General features: G+C 42.6%; 1 protein-coding gene across 1 annotated transcript in view; it reads left to right on the top strand.

Moving 5' to 3' along the window:
• Positions 1–19,516, top strand: part of FMN1 (formin 1) — a 154,791-nt gene that overhangs the window by 51,977 nt on the left and 83,298 nt on the right. The window contains exon 6 of the mRNA XM_018554194.1: positions 15,083–15,170. Coding sequence (XP_018409696.1) covers positions 15,083–15,170 — 88 coding nt within the window. The remainder of the gene's footprint in view (positions 1–15,082; positions 15,171–19,516) is intronic.

Here is a 19,516-nt window from a genome sequence, read left to right as displayed (position 1 = left end):
AGAAATGGGTGAGAGGTGACAGTAGTTGTCTAGACTCTGGTTTTCCAGATGATTCAAGTGCAGAGCCTACAAGTCTCGGCAATACATTATGCCGCGATGCAGAATACCACCAGCTATAGAGGACTACAAATCCCAGCAGTACACTATCCAGGAATTCAGACTATCACCAGCTAGCAGCAGGGGTGCTGATGGTCTCAGGAGGAATGTGAAAGGTTTCTGGAGGGGTACAGAGGGTTTTTTTCACAATAAACTTGGCTTTTATTTTTAGCATTATTATTATTATTAGTCTTCAGGATTTATATAGCGCCAACAGTTTGTGCAGCGCTTTACAAAATTGAGGGAGACATTACAACACAATTCAAGACAAGATGGGTAAGGATGGCCATACCCAAGGGGGCTTCCAATCTAAAAGGGACGGGAAAGTAATACATGAGGAGGTAGCTGTGTGGGGATGAATTGTTTGAGACTCTTTGACAAGGAGGCCTGGAGAGCTTAGGCCCCGTTCACACCTGGGTGTCTTGTAGCATGTTCCTACGCTCTGCAAAACGCTCAAACACCGAATACACCTGGGCTTATTACAGGCCATATGAACGCGCTACAAAATGCCCTACGCCCAAAGAAGTGCAGGAGCTTCTTTGGGGCACGTATCCATTGGGATACAGCCAGGTAGCCCTGGGAAACGCGCATTTGTCCACGGCAAATTTTTGCTCTTGGTTAGCAGCTTCCATTGTAACTTCTCAGTGTCCCAGTGCCTGTAGAATAATCCATTTTGGTTACACTCACAAATTCTAGTAGTCTGCTTTTGGCCGTTTTCCAGGCTTCCTCACAGGTGCACCCTCTCCCCGACTTCTTTTTTTCTCAGCTTGGCTCCCGCTCTGACAGCTGCAATGTCAGGCGAAGGCTGTGGCCTTGTTGTTGACAGGCCACGGATCGGTACCGGTCTGTGGTCTGGGTGTTAAGGACCCCAGTTAGAGGGATTGGCAAGTTTCTGATGCCTATATTGCATATGTGTGTGTACTTCTGCCTGTGCGTTACATACTACTGACCCCTCCACTCTGTGTAACTTACTCCTGAGCTTTTGAACAGTACGTTATAAACTATTGATCACTGTACTCTCCCTTAGTCCTGACCCCTGCACCATTTACATTACATACACTTGACACCTGCACTATGTACATGTCATACTTCTGTCTCCTGTGCTCCGTATGTAGGCTCAAGTTTTTAGCCCCTCCCACTGTTTTGCTACACCTATCCCCTGTGGCACGATGTGCGCGTCTCCTCATTCGTGTCCTCTGGGTAACTAAGGGGGTGGGAAAGGGGCCCTTCCCAGACTTTAGCTCTGCTCACCTGCCTCAGTCAGCCACCCTCCCCTGCCCAAGTAAGCTACTGCAAGGGACACATAAGAGGGAACTCTAGACTATATGAAATAAGAGGCAACACTGGAGAGTCGTATGTAAAGGGGGACTCTGAGTCCCCAGCATCCCTCCTTACATCAGAGTCCCCCCCTTAGATCCAAATCCTTACGATTCTGATGTAAAGGGGGTCTGAGGAGACGCTGATGTAAGGAGGGACTCTGATGTAAGGGCAGACTGTTGTTATATATCTATGTGGTGAGTGCACATTGCCCATGGGGCTTAGTGTGTGACACTGGGAGGATCACCGAGCACAAGCACTTTAAATGTTTTTGGATTTGAAGAACGACTTATGAATTTTGATCACGAAGCACAAGCACTTTATATGTTTTTGATTTGAAGAACGACTTATGTACTTTGGTTGTTTGTTCACATTTATCACTGATAAAATTATTGTTTTTTTCAGCCACATTTATTTATTCACATTTATATCTAGATGGTTGATATCCGGTCTTTATAATCATGTTGGTTTATTAATTTATTATATTCATTTCACATCACTTATTTACACGGTATTTGTAATATCTGGGGTATTTAGCGTCGCATTATTACCATCCATACTTCTAGGACCTCTGTGTCTGTTCTGTGGCAGCTTTATTACCTGTATTAGGTTTTTTTTCCATAAGCGCAGATCTATAGACATATATATTCTATGCAAAGTTTGACTTCAGTCATTTTAGAAAAACATTCAGCCCTTTCTAAACCCTGACATCACTGTGATGTACATAGCCTGTTGCAGAGAGCAGAGCTATGGGAGGGACCCAGCAGGTCAACCCACAGCAGGACTACCGACTGCCTGCAGAAAGCTACAGGAGTTGGATGGATACAAGACCAGTCACCCTGGACAAGGAGAGCACAGAAGTCACTGGTCTTTATTACAGGAAGCTCTTGAACAAAGGAAAAGTTTCACACTGGATTATTGTACAGATCTTGGCAAAATAGAAAAAGATGAAGTAAGATTATACATGCCCCTTATATTTAGACGATATTTGCTTATCCTGGAGTTCAGCTTAAAGTCTCCTAGTGTTTCTGAAATGTTGCAGCATTCCCAATTCTTTAATGTGCAATTGTACTTTAAACTTTTTTTTTTCCCTTCGTTGCCCCCCTTCCCCAAGTGCTGCCCACCTTGTTCTGTTTTCAGCCCCAATCCTGCTATCTCCGCTGTGCGGCCCCACTTGGAGCTCCTAAAATAGCCACTTTGTACTGCAGATACACACTGCAGCCCCATTCATTCCTAAGGGAAAACCAGACTCTTGACAGCATGCAACAGTGGCTGTACAGTATGTGCAGTACAAAGTTTCATAGGAAAGGCTGTGCAATTCGCATTGGGGCTGCATGATGATCACTAGATTGGGGATGAAGGTAAATATAAGACCAGGTGGACAGCACTTAGAGTTAACTGTACCTGACATTTTGCCTTAGTCCTGCTTTTTTATTTTAGCAGGTGTGCTGAAGGGTAAGAAAGTATCTGCTTAGTGTAACAGCCAAGTGTCAAAGTCTTTGTTGCACAGACATTGTTTTTAACCAAGAAGTAGTACAGGCCATGAATGGCATCCTGCACCACCAGACTGCTAGAATTTGCCAACATTTTGGCAACCAGTGTAACGATAATTAAATTATTGCGCTGTATAATGATTTTACAGTGCAAGGCAGAATACCACCAGCTGTAGCGGAATACAAAACATTCTGGCGATACATTATACATACACCTGCATAATGATTGCTGGGATTTGTATTCCTCTGTTGATCATATTGCTCTGCTGATTGATCATATACAGCACAATATACCATCAGTTAAAGAGGAATACAACCAATAACTATCCTAGCAATACAGTTATACAGCATGTGGGGGAAAAGTGCAGGCAGTCTTACCTGCAAGCAATGTTACTTTCTTCCCCGAGATCTTCGTTTACCCACGTTGCAGTGTCCCTGCAACGACGTGATCGTTTTGGCGGCGGGAAGCGATGGGAGAGGCGGTGCGGTGTAAGGCATGAAGCGTGCGGCGTGTGTGGAACAGGGTGACTAATCGGTCCGCCCCCAGTGAGCCTCCAACAAGCATCTGGTGCCCAAGGCTCAGGGATTGTTCACACAAAGCGTGTGCGTTCCAGAGCAGTAGCTGCTGGAACGCACCGCGATCACTAAGAAACTTCTCCTCGCGTTTTGGGGCGTGGCAGTGCATTGAATTCAATGCCACCGCTTCCACGCCCCCCACCTGCCCGCAGTGCGATCGAACGCATGGCAAAACTTTGCCAGTGTTGCGTTCCACTGCAAACGCAAAACATAGAGCAAGCCCTATTTTTTGCGTTTCTAGTGGAACGCAACGGGGGTTTGGCGGGGGTGTGTGGAAGCGGTGCCATTGAATTCAATGCATTGCCACGCCCCCTCCTGCCCCAAAACGCAGGTATGACCAAGTTTGCTGTATGCCGCAGCGGGCTCTATAAGAGCATTCACAGTCGGCCGGATACAAATGCAAGGGTCCTGGGCGGGCCCCTGAGGCGGCCGGGGCCCCTGACATTAATATCGGCCGTACCCCCCTGACGGCGGCCCTGGATGCAGGGCCGGTGTCCAAGCTTTCCACTCCTACAGCAGATGCAAGGTGTGTTTGGGCCAATTACACATGTCGCAAGCTAAGGAAAACTTTGGACTGTTTCCCATTGTATAATGAATGCTCAGAGCTGGCTATATTCATTGAGGCTAGACCACCCATTTTACTTGTGCTTAGGAGCATGCAGTCCAATTTTTTAAAACTGATTTGGCCATTGGGAGTGAACTCTTACATATCCAGATGTTTGGCACTCTTGCTGAACATCCTGATCGTGCAGAGGAGAAAAAAGTTGCTCATTGACCGCAAACATTTTCACATTAAGGTGAGGTAATTGCTTGCTCCTTTTTGTAAGGACCTATAAACAAATTAACAATTATTTTGGCAATTGAATAGTTAGATAATATATTTAGGGTTAATTTAAGATGCTGGTGTGTCGAGTGCAAGTATCTTGTGAGTGGACCTTCCCTCCTCACCTCACAAGAAAGGGAGCGGGGAGGGGGGAATTCATCCCCTCCCCTGTCACGGCAGAGAGCCGTGACAGGATTGAGAAGTGAGCGAACACCGGCATGTGTGCTCACCTCCCGATCTACTGAGCCGACCTGTGACAGTCTCATTGTCACAGGTCGGCTAGAACTATGAGGTGAGTGAAAAGCACTCACCTCATAGTTCTCCTGTTTAAGTATTTTTTTCTATCCAACCTCAATTTAGACTGGATGTATTTCTAAAGTGACAAGGAGAGAACCTCAGAAAGTACCAACAATAATGCAAGATGACAAAGTCTGACTCTGGACATGGGCAAAGACTTTTTATCCCAATATCTTCAACTTAGAAGTGTGGTTTAACTGTCTTTGCTCTATAAAAATATCCCCATGCCGGCAGTGGTGCTTGCAGCCTTCATCACAGTGTTTTCACAATTTAAACAATGCTAAACAATTTAAACAATGCTAGGATACATATAAAAAAGCAAACCCACTTAAACTTCATTCTCCCTTGTCCATTTTACTGGTAGGGCTAGTCAAGTAAACACAAACTACAACCAAAGTAAATGCAGTGTTTTGTATAAGGCCGAACAATGTACATTAACCCATAACCATCAGTATTATAACAGAACTTGTCATGAGAGAAATGCATTAACTGTTCTTGGTGATCTGTTTAAAAAAAATAAATTATTTGTTTGGCTGTCGAGCTGATTTTCTGGCTGCAAAGCTTTTCGAGTCACTGACTCTAAAACCTGAGGATCAGCATACAGCAAGCCAGCTAGTGTTTTCGGAGGAGGTCAGAAATGGCGGATCATGCATTTCTCCCAAGACAGATTTCCTTTAAGGTTTTAGCAACCAGGCCATTAAAATGTTGCAATGGGTTATACAACTTTGCATTGACTTTATAATCTCTTTTCTGCAGATAGGTTATCCAAAAAGGAATTGTGTATCACTTTAGAAACACAGAGATAAATAGTTCTAATTGTATGTGTAAACACACATAGTGCTACACAAATACAAACACACTAACAAGCAACAACAAGGAATTTGACCTATGTAAACTTTTACCAATCCACTGTTTGAGTCAAAAAGCAAGTACAGTGCAAAGTCTGATTTCTGAATATTTATTAGGAAAAATGTAGCTATCTATGCAGGGACATAGAATAGAAGGAACAATTGCCCTGGGCCTGGCTATAGACAGCTCAAAACTGTGCTGAATATGCACCACTTTCTTTCTAATTGAACACACCAGCTTGATTTAAAACAGTAACTGTTGGCAATCTCCTGGTCTGGATCTGCTGTGTAGTTCTACAATTATGTGATCTTGCCTATTGTTATTTCAACAAAACAAACTAGAGGTTAGTAAATAACACAGGGTCTGCGCAGGTGTAAGATCCAGCTACTCTGAGTGAAATCATACCTTGTTCTACCTTATTTCTAGCTACAATACTGTGAAACAACCTAAATTCATAATATTGCCTTTTCAACCTTGAACCTATTTACTGCTTTACTAGTTAAGTCCATGAATACACTATTTTAGCAGTTTGTCACTTTCTACTAGTACTCTTGGAGGCCAGTGATGATGCAAAACCTAGTTCTGTTTTCATTTTTTGTTGACTGAGAAATCAGCTTTAAAAAAAATTAAATATGCCTACCCATCCAACCACCCATTAATGTCTATTGCAGCCTTTGATCTGGCTAGCTGTGCATCTAGAAGCAGCCATTTTATTGGCATATAAAAGAAATGCTTCCCCTCAATTTAATTCTGTGATATGTTTAAGAAGAAATAAAACTGCTGACAACTCACAAAGTGGTGTGTATGGACTTCAAAATGCACTTCTATTCTCCTTTTGTGTAGTGTGCATTACTTTCTTTTATAAATTCATGGTGTTGCACGGTATAGCAAAAGTGGACCATGTGTGGGTATTTGTACATGTTTTGCTTGCACTCTAGGATGTTTTTTGAGAAATGATGAGTTGTGATCCATCACCATGCATCTGTCAGCACCATGATTAACATATCAAAGCTCAAGACAGGGTTAGCATAACGGCCTCACTGGCGTCTTCTCCCCTTGGATCTCCCTAATTGCTTGCATGTGTTTTGCAAGCGTTGGAAGAGAGGGACAAGGGTCCTGTGTCAGTGGAGAAAGATGTGCCACTAGAGCTTGACTAGAGACAGTCCCAGGAGAGAGATTGTATGAGAGGATCATATGTAACCATAGCTTGGAGCCTTCAGATTATGAGCTGGAATTGAGAATCTCCCTCTGCATAAATAATAGAGTATAAGGTGGCATATTACGCAAGTGTTGTAAATCTTGGGTAATAATGACCGTAAAAGTTTACTTAAAAAAATGTTTTTCCTACATTAGGGGGGCCATGTATCAAAATGTGTGCCAATAAATGCTTAGTTGCTTAGATGTTGTCCCATTACAATTACTGTGGACATGATAAATATTAGTTTCTATTGTGAAACATGCTTACCTTCTACCGTTGTCTAAGTGTGCTTATTTGTATCCTTAAAATGAAGTGGAAAAACAAAATCTGTTTATACATATAATGCCTTGTACATTGGTTTCTATTCCCTTCATTGATTGGCCTGCGAGTTACCACCCTTGGGAAATTATACATGGAAATGTTTTTTGTTTTTTTTGGTAAGTTCTTTATTGAGCAAAAAATGTAACAAAAACACGTCTATATATTAACAAAGGGGGAAACAAGTAGTAACGTGCACGAGGGCTAAGTAGTTACACTGTTAAATTAAGGAACCGACAGGAGTTGCCATGAATTACACCAACAAGGGTATGGTCAAGGCTAAGTAAGTATGAAATACAGTGCGGGTCAACCAGTAGTGCTAGGGGTAGAGAAAGCACAGCGAATAAGGTTCGGGGAGGGGGTGGGATAACAAATAGATATGAAGGATGGAAACAGAAACATTTTAAACACAATCACAAGTCGTGCTTAGACCTTCAGTTTTTTTTCAGGAGTGATTTGCCCAGGGCTGTTCAATAAAATGCCAAAATTATAAGTACTCTTTGCAGCCAAGACGGATTGCAAGCCAAAAGACTTTTGGTATCATTACTTGGATGGCTGGTAGCGGAGTCCATCTACAGCCTTATAAACGAGGAAAAAGTAAAACTGTTATAAAGCAATATGTCATCTTGGTTTTCACATTTCTTTTAGGGCTAGTTCACACCAGATGCAGTCCGTTCAGTTTGGTTGCTGCAGCCAAAATACATCACAATGCTTTCCTATGGCATTTCTGTTGCTCTATTCACACCAGTGCAGTCTTAAAAAAATAATGCTTGCCCTATCTGATCGCCATGAAACACTTCAAAAATTAATGCAAGCGCACCTGAAATCCCATTTTAAGCCCCCCAAAAAACATCAATTGAGGTAAAATCTCAGCAAATCACATTGCAGCTGCGCAGACGCACGCAGTTCCGGTGTGACCTTAAGCAGCAAGATCTAGTAACACTTTAATTGATTCTGTTTAGCACTGCCTTGTACAACAAGATGGTTTCATATATAAGCTCTGTATTAGATGCACAAGAATACAGAGATGCAGAAATTGTCTCAAAACTGTTTGCGTGTTAGATCTTGAATGTATTAAAAAGTCCAGGCTAATCACTAATTACACATATAAAAACTGTTTACCTGCCGAAGCATTTGTATTCCCCATTTATGCCCAAGCCTTATTCACACCTAGGCGACAGCGTTTTCGCACATAGAAATGCTCAGTGTTTGTTGCATGTTTTTGTTACTTGCAGAACCCGCCCATTTCCATGAGCAGATTGTGACACATTGATGTAAATGGGCAAACGCGCGCAAGACCAATTGCAACATGTGTTTACACGCATTTCCTATTGACTCTATGGGGACAAAAGAGCTATAACCTGCCAAAAAAAAAAGCTTATGCACTTTTTCCAGCGACAGACGTTATGCTTATTGCGACCAAACGCTCAAGTGTGAACAGGGGCCATAAGAATAAATTGCGATTTTTGTTGTGAAGCATTTTGTCGCACTTGTTCCGCTTGTGAGTAGACACTGAAAGGAAAAGCAGCAGACTGAGGAGCTCATCTCCTTGCTATGCTCTCTCCCCTGTCTGAGCTTTGCTCTACAGGGCATTATAAAAAGCGAATACCAAGCTAAATGCAGATCTTTAAAGTGCTTGCATTTACTTTGTGTCATCATCCGAAGTGTCCAATCCCTCATGGTTATTTAGTTGTCGAGCAATATACTGTATAGAGACAATTGACTGGATAAAGTTCATACAGATTAGCCTCACATCTTTGAAATAGATCCAAATATATTTCTAGGTGTGTAGTTAGATGCTATGTAGGCAAGGTAATAGTTGGGTCTGTGCTTATCATGTAATAAATATATTGCATATTGGAGTCCCTTGTTTCCACTTGCCTTATGATGAGCAGCGGCTGCCACAGTAAATTGCCAGAAATGAAATGAACACCTGTTTGACTGCAAAGTCCTAGTCTCCTAAGCAAAAATCCTTCCCACTTTTTATTTTTTTGATAGAGTAGGAAAGGATTAAAACTTCTGTGTGCATTTAATTGCTTTCACTGTACCTGCTGGGGAGATTCGCTCTCATGATTTGTCCGAGTGACCATTGTTTTCCAGACAAAGTGAGGGGAAATCTAAAAAATTGGCTTGTTTAGAGAGCAGGAATTGAGAGAAAATCTCCCAGTGGGGACACTTGTTCTGGCAACAATGGTGTAAGAGATCATTTCCCTTACGTTTCATAGTTCTCCTTTCACGTTTTTGTTGTGTCTCCCCAATGAGATAGAGACGACAATAATGTCTTATAAGTTTTAGCCTATCCCTACTTTATCAGAATTTTTTTTTTTTTTTAATCACTAAAATCAGTTCTTTACTCTAGGTGTTCAGGAACTGTACCCATGGGGGGTCTAGTCTCCAGGAAAGCCAGATATGTCATGATGGGTCCTATGTATGTTGTTACTGATAACTGCCATGCCTTTCCTACTACTACCAATTAGATTCCACTTTCATGATTGATGTTTGTTGTTGACTGAGAACTAATGCCCATTTCTAGCAAGAACTTACTGAAACATAAAGCCCAGTATCCTTAGGCAATAAGAGAAGACAGGATAAAAATGATCCATGCCCATTACAGCGCACAGGCTTTATTTCCTATTCAGTGCTCATATAGTTATTCAAACCATCCTAAATATTGGATAATATATGTTGGTAAACATCATAATAGGGGATTCAAAGCATGCATGTTGATGTAACTTTTTGTACTGCAACGACTATCAGTGCCTCTGTGTGCTTAGGAGAATTAAAATCAGGTATGTCATATGAGAAAGCTGGATGGATGGTTGATTTCTAGCTGCTGATCTAGACTGGCACCACAGTATTGGATAGCAGAGTCTGGACAGCACAGCAATAATGCTTCAGTTTTCTCTCCCAGAGGGCCCAGTCTCAAGTAATTGTGACCATGTGTATTTGTGTTTAGAGACCTGTACGTCTTGGCTGAGCATTACGTGGACTTCTCAAATATTTAGAATAAAAGGATTTTGGGTGTGGGGTGTTTATCACTAAGATATATTTTCCCTCATTTTCTTTTCCTCTGAAAGTTTGCGTTTAAAGATGTTTACCCATTAAGCACTGGCATAATTTGTGCAGGATTGTCTCACCACTTCTGCTTGAGCCATTTTTACTACTGAATAGGTTAAAAACATATTCTAGGAGTCCCAGTGCTTACTATTTATCACAATATAATCCTTTATGCTGCTTCCAAGTGCCTGTGTTGAGCAAAAGAGCCTTCATTGTAGTCCATATCTTGCCATGTTGGCATTAGATTGCAAGGGGGTTCACAATCTTTTCCTTATGTGCTCCCAATTAATTGCTCCAAATTAGGGGCAGAATAGTACACACAATTTGAGTGTGTTAATATTGTGAGCTGCTGGATTTACAAATTCACTATATTGCCAAAAGTATTGGGACGCCTGCCTTTACATGCACATGAACTTTAATGGCATCCCAGTCTTAGTCCGAAGGGTTCAATATTGAGTTGGCCCACCCTTTGCAGCTATAACAGCTTCAACTCTTTTGGGAAGGCTGTCCACAAGGTTTAGGAGTGTGTCTATGGGAATGTTTGACCATTATTCCAGAAGCGCATTTGTGAGGTCAGGTAATGATGTTGGGTGAGAAGGCCGGGCTCTCAGTCTCCACTCTAATTCATCCTAAAGGTGTTCTATCGGGTTGTCAGGACACTGTGCAGGTCAGTCAAGTTCCTCAACCCCAAACTCGCTCATCCATGTCTTTTATGGACATTGCTTTTGTGCACTGGTGCGCAGTCATGTTGGAACAGGAAGGGGCCATCTCCAAACTGTTCCCACGAAGTTGGAAGCATGAAATTGTCCAAAATGTCTTGGTATGTTGATGCTTTAAGAGTTCCCTTCACTGGAACCAAGGGGCAAAGCCCAACCCCTGCAAAAACAACCCAACACCATAATCCCCCCTCCACCAAACTTTACATAGTTACATAGTATTTGAAGTTGAATAAAGACATAAGTCCATCAAGTCCAACCTATTTGTGTGTGTGTGTGTGTGTGTGTGTGTGGGGCACTTGGCACAATGCAGTCAGGCAAGTACCGTTCACCTGGCACTCGCCAAACCCAGACACGTCCATCGAATTGCCAGACAGAAGCGTGATTTGTCATGCCAGAGAACACGTCTCCTCTAGAGTCAAGTGGCGGCATGCTTTACACCACTGCATCCGACATTTTGCATTGCACTTGGTGATGTAAGGCTTGGATGCAGCTGCTCGGCCATGGAAACCCATTCCATGAAGCTCTCTGCGCACTGTTGTGCCAACCTCAAGGCCACACGAAGTTTGGAGGTCTGTAGCTATTGGCTCTGCAGACAGTTGACGACTTCTGCGCACTGTGCGCCTCAGCATGCGCTGACCCTGCTATCATTTTATGTGGCCTACCACTTTGTGGCTGAGTTGCTGTTGTTCCCAGTTGCTTCCACTTTGTTATGATACCACTAACAGTTGACCGTGGAATATTTAGCAGCAAGGAAATTTCACAGATGGACTTATTGCACAGGTGGCAACTGATCACGGTACCACGCTTGAATTCACTGAGCTCCTGAGAGCGACCCATTCTTTCACAAAATGTTTGTAGAAGCAGTCTGCATGCATAGGTGCTAGATTTTATACACCGGTGGCCATGGAGGTGATTGGAACAACTGAATCCAATGATTTGAAGGGGTGTCCCAATACATTTGGCAATATAGTGTAAGTTTCCTCTGATAGCAAACAGGATCGGTGGAATTAATAGTTGGCCATGTTTAATTATTCTAACTGCTCCTTGTTGTAAAACATGAGGTAAAGTGGGCTAAAAATCTCTGCATAGAAGACAGCATGTTCTTTATTAAAACAGAAAGCAGTCACATTTTGTTACTATCTCTTGGTGAGTGGAGACATGCCATTGTTTATCTCTAAAGCCAGCTCCACATTCTGAAACCCAAAGTGTTTAAATGTTTGTAAAATGGTATAAAATTTATTTCAGTACAGCGTTGCATGGCTGAATAAATGTCAAAGTACCGCAGTGCTGAATACTGAAAATGGCCTGGACAGGAAGGGGGGTTTAACACCTCGGTCATCAAGTGGTTAAAGTGAGGGGAAAATCTGCAACACCAACACATGCAGAATTTATTTATTTCATTGGAATAAAGAAAATATGCATTCCTTTCCATCCCGTTTCCATATGCATCCACTCCCATTAGAGCAAGCGGTCCATCCAGGTTACAAGGACTGAAAAGGTAAGTACTGATCTGTGGCGGGGGAGGGTCAGCCTTTTCAGCCAGGGTGCTATTGAAAGAAAAATGTGTGTACATTGTTTGAATGTACTCCATCAGGCAGCGCGGAATAGGGGCACATACAGCATGGTATATGGAATAAGGCATTGCAGAATAGAAAACGTACAGCATGGCATATTGAATAAGGTGGTGATGATAGTGATGTTCAGAATGGCATATAGAATGCACCAGTGCAGAATAGGGATTGTACAGAAGGGCATACAGAATGAGCCACTGAAATAGTGAATATACAGCATGGGATATATATTTGAGTGTGGAGGAGCAGTAATGTATACATACAGTCACAGCTGGTCTTTACCATTGTTTGGTGAAAGAGCAGAAAATATGTTGAATATGCTGAACTTCCATAGTTACATAGTTAGTCAGGTTGAAAAAAGACACAAGTCCATCTAGTCCAACCTATAGAGATACAAAGAAAAAAAAAGAAAAGCCTGACGAACGCTATGCCCACAATTACCCAATGTTGATCCAGAGGAAGGCAAAAAACCTATAAAGCATGGTTCAATTTGCTCCAACAGGGGGAAAAAAATCCTTCCTGATCCCATAAGGCAATCGGATATTCCCTGGATCAACAATCTCTGATGCTTAATATACCTCTAAGAACTCAATATCCAGTAATATTCTGTGCATTTAGGAATACATCCAGAATTTAAAACAATTAACCGAGCTAGCTAGAACAAGCTCCTGGGGGAGTCTATTCCACATTTTCACAGCTCTAACTGTGAAAAATCCTTTCCGTATGCAAAGGTTAAACCTCTTTTCCTCCAGACGCAAAGATTGCCCCCTTGTCCTTTGCAGTGAACTTAATGTAAATAATTTGGCACCAAGCTCTTTATATGACCATTTTATTTTACTGTGCTGATTTAATTTCTCAAGTGATTCAGTGATGTATAGCATTTTAGTTTGCTGAAAAAACGTTCTCCTCTCTACCATTATAATTTGACTCAGGGAAAAGGTCCATTAAAAAAACCTTGTTGCTCAAAGCATAAATCCATGAAACTATTTTATTTAAAAAAACTCGCATTACATAGATGCGCCACTGCATTGTGTATGGACGCATATACGGAGTCGCGACGGGTGCTCAGCGAGCCACTACAAGGTTTCTCACACTTCTAGTGGATCACGGTTCGTTTAAAATAGCACAGATAGTAGAGGCATTATACTATGTATTCATGTGTTCAGTACTCTCCCTAAAGCACTCTGACATGTGTTGACACTAAGGATGCACCGAAATGACATTTTTTTTTCTGAAATAAAAAATGAGTCCCACCGAAAATTACTTTTTTTTCCTCCCCCCAACCATTTTAAAAGGTTTAAAATTATTTTATATTTTTTTCAATTTTTTTTCTACTTTTACTGTCGGGGTCTTTGGGGGAGATATCAGGGGTCTAAACTGACCTCTGATATTTCCTTTTTAAAATTCAAAACAGAGATTGAGGACACAGTCTTAAATCTTTTTCTGCAGCTCATGTTATGAATGAACAGGAAGCCTCTATACGGAGTATATCTGGAAAAAATAAGTCAAGGCAACTGGACTTGCTGTATTTTCCTTTAACCACTTGCCGTCCGCCCATTGTAAAAGAACGGACGGCACTGCAGCATTGGTGGGTTATTTTTTTCTGCTCGCGCGTGCGCCCCCTAGCGGGCACGCACGGGCAGAAAAGACCCGACCAATGCAAACACCCGTTACCGGGTGTTTCACATATAGACGATTGGCGCCCCCCCCCGACCTATCACCTTCAATCCCGGGATCCGCGGCCCGGGACCAGCTCGGAGGGCGTCAGGAGGAAGAGGAAGGGATCAGCTCCTTGCTGACCTCCCTCCAAGCTGTGAATGCAGAAGTGATGTGTGTTGCATTCACCTGTCAGTCATCTGGCTGCTATAGCCAGAGAAAAGAAGCTGATGAAGCAGATCTCTGCTTCATCAGCTTCTTTTTGGGTCCACAGGTGACATTAGGGGTCCTAGAGACCCCTAATGTCTCCATAAAGAGGACCTGTCAGTGTGCCTTTGCTATTATATAGGGGATTGTTATCCCCCTATATAATATATAAATAATAAAAAAAAATAAGTCGCATATAAAAAAGTAAAATAAAATAAGTCACATAAAAAAAGTGGGAAAAAAACCCCCAAAATGTTTTAACTGCGGATGTCAACTGGTTAAAGACATTTCACTGGTCATCCAACCAGCTTTCTCAATTCAGAATGGCTTGTATTCTGAATTGAGAAAGCTGGTAGGATGACCAGTGAAACATCTTGAAGGAAAATACAGCAAGTCCAGTTACCTTGACTTATTTTTTTATAGATATACCATGATATCCAGCCTGACTCACCTGTCATAGGAGACCCAGTGGGGCAGTAAGGGAGGACAGCTGGGCCTCCTGTAACGGCTGACAGCTGTCTCCTCCCTGCACCGCCCCGCTCGGCATCCTGACAGCTTCTTTCCTCCAGCTTGGCGTTGGTCTGTGTCCCCTCCGATACCCGGGGATGGGACAGCTGTCAGATGTCACAGAAGGCCGACAGGCCGGGGAGATCACCGGGGATTAAAGGAGATGCAGATTGGCGCCCAGCGGGGAGATAAGAAGCAAGGGATGCACTGCATTTTCAGTCATTTTGGTACTATCAACATTTTGCCCATAGTACCATTTTCGGATGAAATTTTTGTGTATCCCTAGTTGACATCTCTTAAGTGTAAATTATTGTGTCAATGACTATATATATACTCTGTGGCTCTATATGGTAAAATATATGTGGACCTTATACCTTATTTTTTGCTTTTACTTACAGATTATAAAGCTGATGGACGCAAAGAGATCACAGGCTGTAGGCATTCTAATATCAAGTTTACATTTAGATATGAAGGATATACAGCAAGGTAAGCGGCATTAAGGGGCACATTAATGTTACTGAACTGTGGGGGGGATGCATGTATGTATATGTTTGTGAGGATCGATATATCTAATATATATTGTGCGTGTATGTAGCGTACGTATATATGATACTACGGTTTAATTTTTTTTTTTTCCTCAGTCTACACTCTGTACCCAATAATGACAAAGTGAAAACAGAATTTTTGAAATGTCTGTGAATGTATTAAAAAGAAGAAACTGAAATATCACATGTACGGAAGTATTCAGACCCTTTACTCAGTACTTTTGAAGCACCTTTTGGAAACAATTACAGCCTCGAGTCTTTTTGGGTATGATGCGACACACTTTGCACACCTGGATTGGGAGATTTTCTGCCATTCTTCTTTGCAAATCCTCTCAAGCTCAGTCAGGTTGGATGGCCATTTTCATATCTGTCCAGAGATGTTCAATAGGGTTCAAGTCAGGGCTCTGGCTGGCCCATTCTAGGACATTCAGTTTTCCCTAAGCCACTTCTGTGTTTTCTTGGATGTGTGCTAAGGTTTGTTTTCATGGTGGAAAGTGAACCTTCGGCCCAGTCTGAGGTCCTAAACGCTGTGGCACAGGTTTTCATTGAGGATATTTCTGTGCTTTGCTCCATTCAGCTTTCCCCTCACCAGTCTCCTAGTCCCTGCTGCTGAAAAACACCCACAGCATGATTCTTCCATCACCATGCTTTAGTGTTGGCATAGTATTGGGCAGGTGATGAGCGGTGCCTGGTTTCCTCCAGACATAACGTTTAGGCCCCATTCACACGGGAATCGGCCAGCACGTACAGCTCCGTGCTGTGTGCACGGCCGCATCGTGCAGCTCCCGTGATGAACAGGTGCTGTGTGTGATTTAGTACGCATCCCATGTCCTTCTCTATTGGACTACGCGGCCATACGCCCCCCTACGCTCACCTCAAGTGCAGGTGTGTGTTTCCTGGCTCGGACGCAGACGGGATCCATCCTGTCAGCGTACGAGAATGCTCACACGCGCAGACGTGCACTTGAGGTGAGCGTAAGGGGGCCTATGGCTGCGTAGTCCCATAGAGAAGGACAGGGGCTGCGTACTAATCACACGCAGCACCTGTCCTTCCCGGGACCTGTACGTGCCGGTCGATTCCCGTGTGAATTGAGGCCAAACAGTTCAATCTTGGTTTCATCGGAGCAGAGAATTTTGTTCCTCACAGGTGTCCCATCAGGTGCTTTTTTTTTTTTGCAATCTCCAAGCGGGCTTTCATGTGTTTTGCACTAGTAGAGGCTTCTGTCTATCCACTCTGCCATAAAGGCCAAATCGGTGGAGGGCTGCAGTGATGGTGTTCCTTCTGGAACTTTGTCCCATCTCCACAGGATCTCTGGAGCTCAGTCAGAGTGATCATTAGGTTCTTGGTCACCTCTCTTACTAAGGCCCTTCTCCCCCGATTGCTCAGTTTGGCAGGGCAACCAGATCTTGGAAGAGTCCTGTTTGTGCCAAACTTCTTCCATTTGAGAATTATGGAGGCCACTGTGCTTTGAGGAACCTTCAGTGCAGCAGAACATTTTTGTTGCCTTCCTCAGATCTGTGCCTCTGAGCTCTGTTCCTTTTGACCTCATGGCTTTTGCTCTGATACACTATGCATTGTTAGCTGTGAGGTCTTCTATAGAGAGGCGTGTGCCTTTCCAGATCATGTCCAATCAATGTAATTTACCACAGGTGGGCTCCAATCAAGGTGTAGAAACATCTCTGCAATGATCAAGAGAAATGGGAGGCACCCGAGCTGAATTGCAAGTGTTGTTGCAAATGGTCTCAATACTTATGCCAATGTGATATTTCAGTTTTTACTTTTGCAAACATTTTAAAAATTCTGTTTTCAGTTTGTCATAGGGTACTGAGTGTAGATTAAAAAGAGAGAATTTAAACAACTGTAGTATCAGGCTGCAACATAACAAAATTGACAAAAGTGAAGGGTCTGATTATTTTCTGAATGCAGTGTGTGTGGTTTTTTCTAATGGTTTTTTTTTAAAAACAATTGTATGTATTATATTAGACTTTTTTTAATTAGTTTCATGGATTTAAAATGTGAATTGCAAAACCCTAGGCCATAATAATAATTAACCAAACTTTTATTTAAAATGACTTATTCTTATTTTTAATTTTAGTTTGTTTATTTTTTTTATTTGTTTGCATTTTTATTTTACTTTTTCTCACTTTTTATAATTTTTGTCTTTAATTTTAGTTTGTGTGTGTGTATAAAATGTAAAAAAAAACAACAAATTGGATAATTACATTGAAAGCTTCCGAGACTACTGGACTCAGGGCCCGTTCACACCAGATCAGTGCGTTCTGGCCAGAATGCACTGCCTCGCATTGCGGACAGCTCACTTTCATGCCTGCGGTCCGGTCCAATCAAAATAATGCTTGCAGCATTTTGACAGGACCGCAAGCATAATGTGCCTTGCGATCCCGTGAGGCCGATCGCATTGCAGCCGGAGGGTGTGTCTATGATGCCATTCACTTCAATGTCCCGCCACACTCCCTCCAGCCCCACAAAAGAGTGAGCCGGCCGCAATGCGTGGCAGTGCGGTCGGGCCAGAATCGGGCAGGAACACACTGCATCTGGTGTGAACGGGCCCTCATATGGCTTACCCATTTACATTACAGTGAAGTTGGAACTTATCTGCATACTTGATTGACTTTAGTGATTGCAAAGTATTGAAAATACTGAGCCACACAGCTAGCAAACTGGTATTTCAATTAGTGGTCATTTAATAATGTGGCATGAAAACAAAATGTGCTTATGTAGGTTTGCAGCAACCATTTGGAGCTCCCTTCATTCAATTAAGCACATTAACTGCACTAATTCTGGTTGCCAATGGTTACCACCAATTGGATATATGTATGCAGGTTATGTAAGTGTAATTTCAAACATAGTGCAAATGTATACACATTCGGCAACTGAGCTGGCCGTGGGAGGTGTTTAGGGGGTGAGGCTTGCAGTGGAATGCTTAATGTTTATGAAATTGCACTTACAACTTATGTTCAACTGTTTTCACGCTATCTGTACCATTAAATGTGCTCATGGTAGAAAGTATTAAGCTGTTCAGCAGCAGTTCATGAGGAGAAGGTGTGTGTGTTTTTAAATCCTCACCTACTGGATGCAGCTCAATCTGCATCCTATTACTTCTGAACTGACCCCTGCCTTTGAGGTTTAGTGCTTGTTAGTTCAGGGGGCACCTAAATGGAAGTATTACTGTGGCTAGTATATGTTTTACACTGCTTTCCCCTCCAGTCCCTCTGGGAATTAGCACTCCCACCCCCTTTGCTCTCTCGCTGCTCATTATTAAGGCTTTAGCTACTTTTTAATTAGTTTAACACGTTGAGTTTATGCCTACTTGACCAAAGAAGAGCTCTCGGGGCCCCTCACTCAACAAAATCTTATTTGTGGAATTTTCCAATATTCGCCTGTGGTTTAAACAACTGCTTTTCCTTCTCTGACATGCCTAGTACAAAACGTGTTTTTAGCCTCTTGAATTTACTTTACAACAGTGTTTTCCCAAACATCTGCCCCATTCAACAGGGAATTTTGTACAATGCTTTCATACCTTTTTGAAATTGTGGTCTTAGTTGGTTCCGGCCTGGCTACAATTGATATGTTGTGTCTTTTAGGCTTATTGAATAAGGCAGTGCAAAGTTAGTGTTCAACAGCCAAATGATCTTCTTTTACTGGTATGAGTACTATAAACGGAAATCTGGGGTCCTGCGGTCACTGCACTCTGTGCATAGCCCTTGCATTTGTTTGTCTTGTGTTGAAGGAAATGCATAGTAGTTTTACAATAGTTCTCAACAATGGCCTGGACTAAAAAAGTAGTTTCGATCTTGGTCATTAGGGGAAACGGGATCAGTAGTTATTCTGTGACAAATGGGCTATACTGCCACCATCAAGAGATATTGAAAAATAGAAAAACAAAAAGTTGGCCAGCCAGGTATAACTTCTCCCATTCCCAGGATGTGTCAGTTTTTTTTTTGGTTTTGTTCTAGGAGAGGGAGAAAAGTTTACTCCTCCTTTTTTTTTATTTTATAGCCACTCCCCCCCCAGTATGATTTTGCTGCAGTTAAAGGAGAACTATGAGGCGAGTGAAAATCACTCAGCCTCATAGTTCTAGCCGACCTGGGACAATTAAACTGTCACAGGTCGGCTCAATAGATCGGGAAGTGAGCGAACACATACTGTTGCTCGCTCACTTCTCGATCCTGTGCCTGCAGAGAGCTGTCACTCACAGCTCCCTGCAGGGATTTCCCCCCTTCCCTGTCCAATCCTCCAGTGCTGACTGGCGGAACGGACGGGGAGGGG

Source organism: Nanorana parkeri, unplaced genomic scaffold (genome assembly GCF_000935625.1).
Source record: "Nanorana parkeri isolate BGI_ZX_2015 unplaced genomic scaffold, ASM93562v1 scaffold146, whole genome shotgun sequence".
In the NCBI taxonomy this organism is placed as follows: domain Eukaryota; kingdom Metazoa; phylum Chordata; class Amphibia; order Anura; family Dicroglossidae; genus Nanorana; species Nanorana parkeri.
Note: the sequence above shows the minus strand (reverse complement) of the source record. Positions and strands in the feature narration are given on the sequence as shown.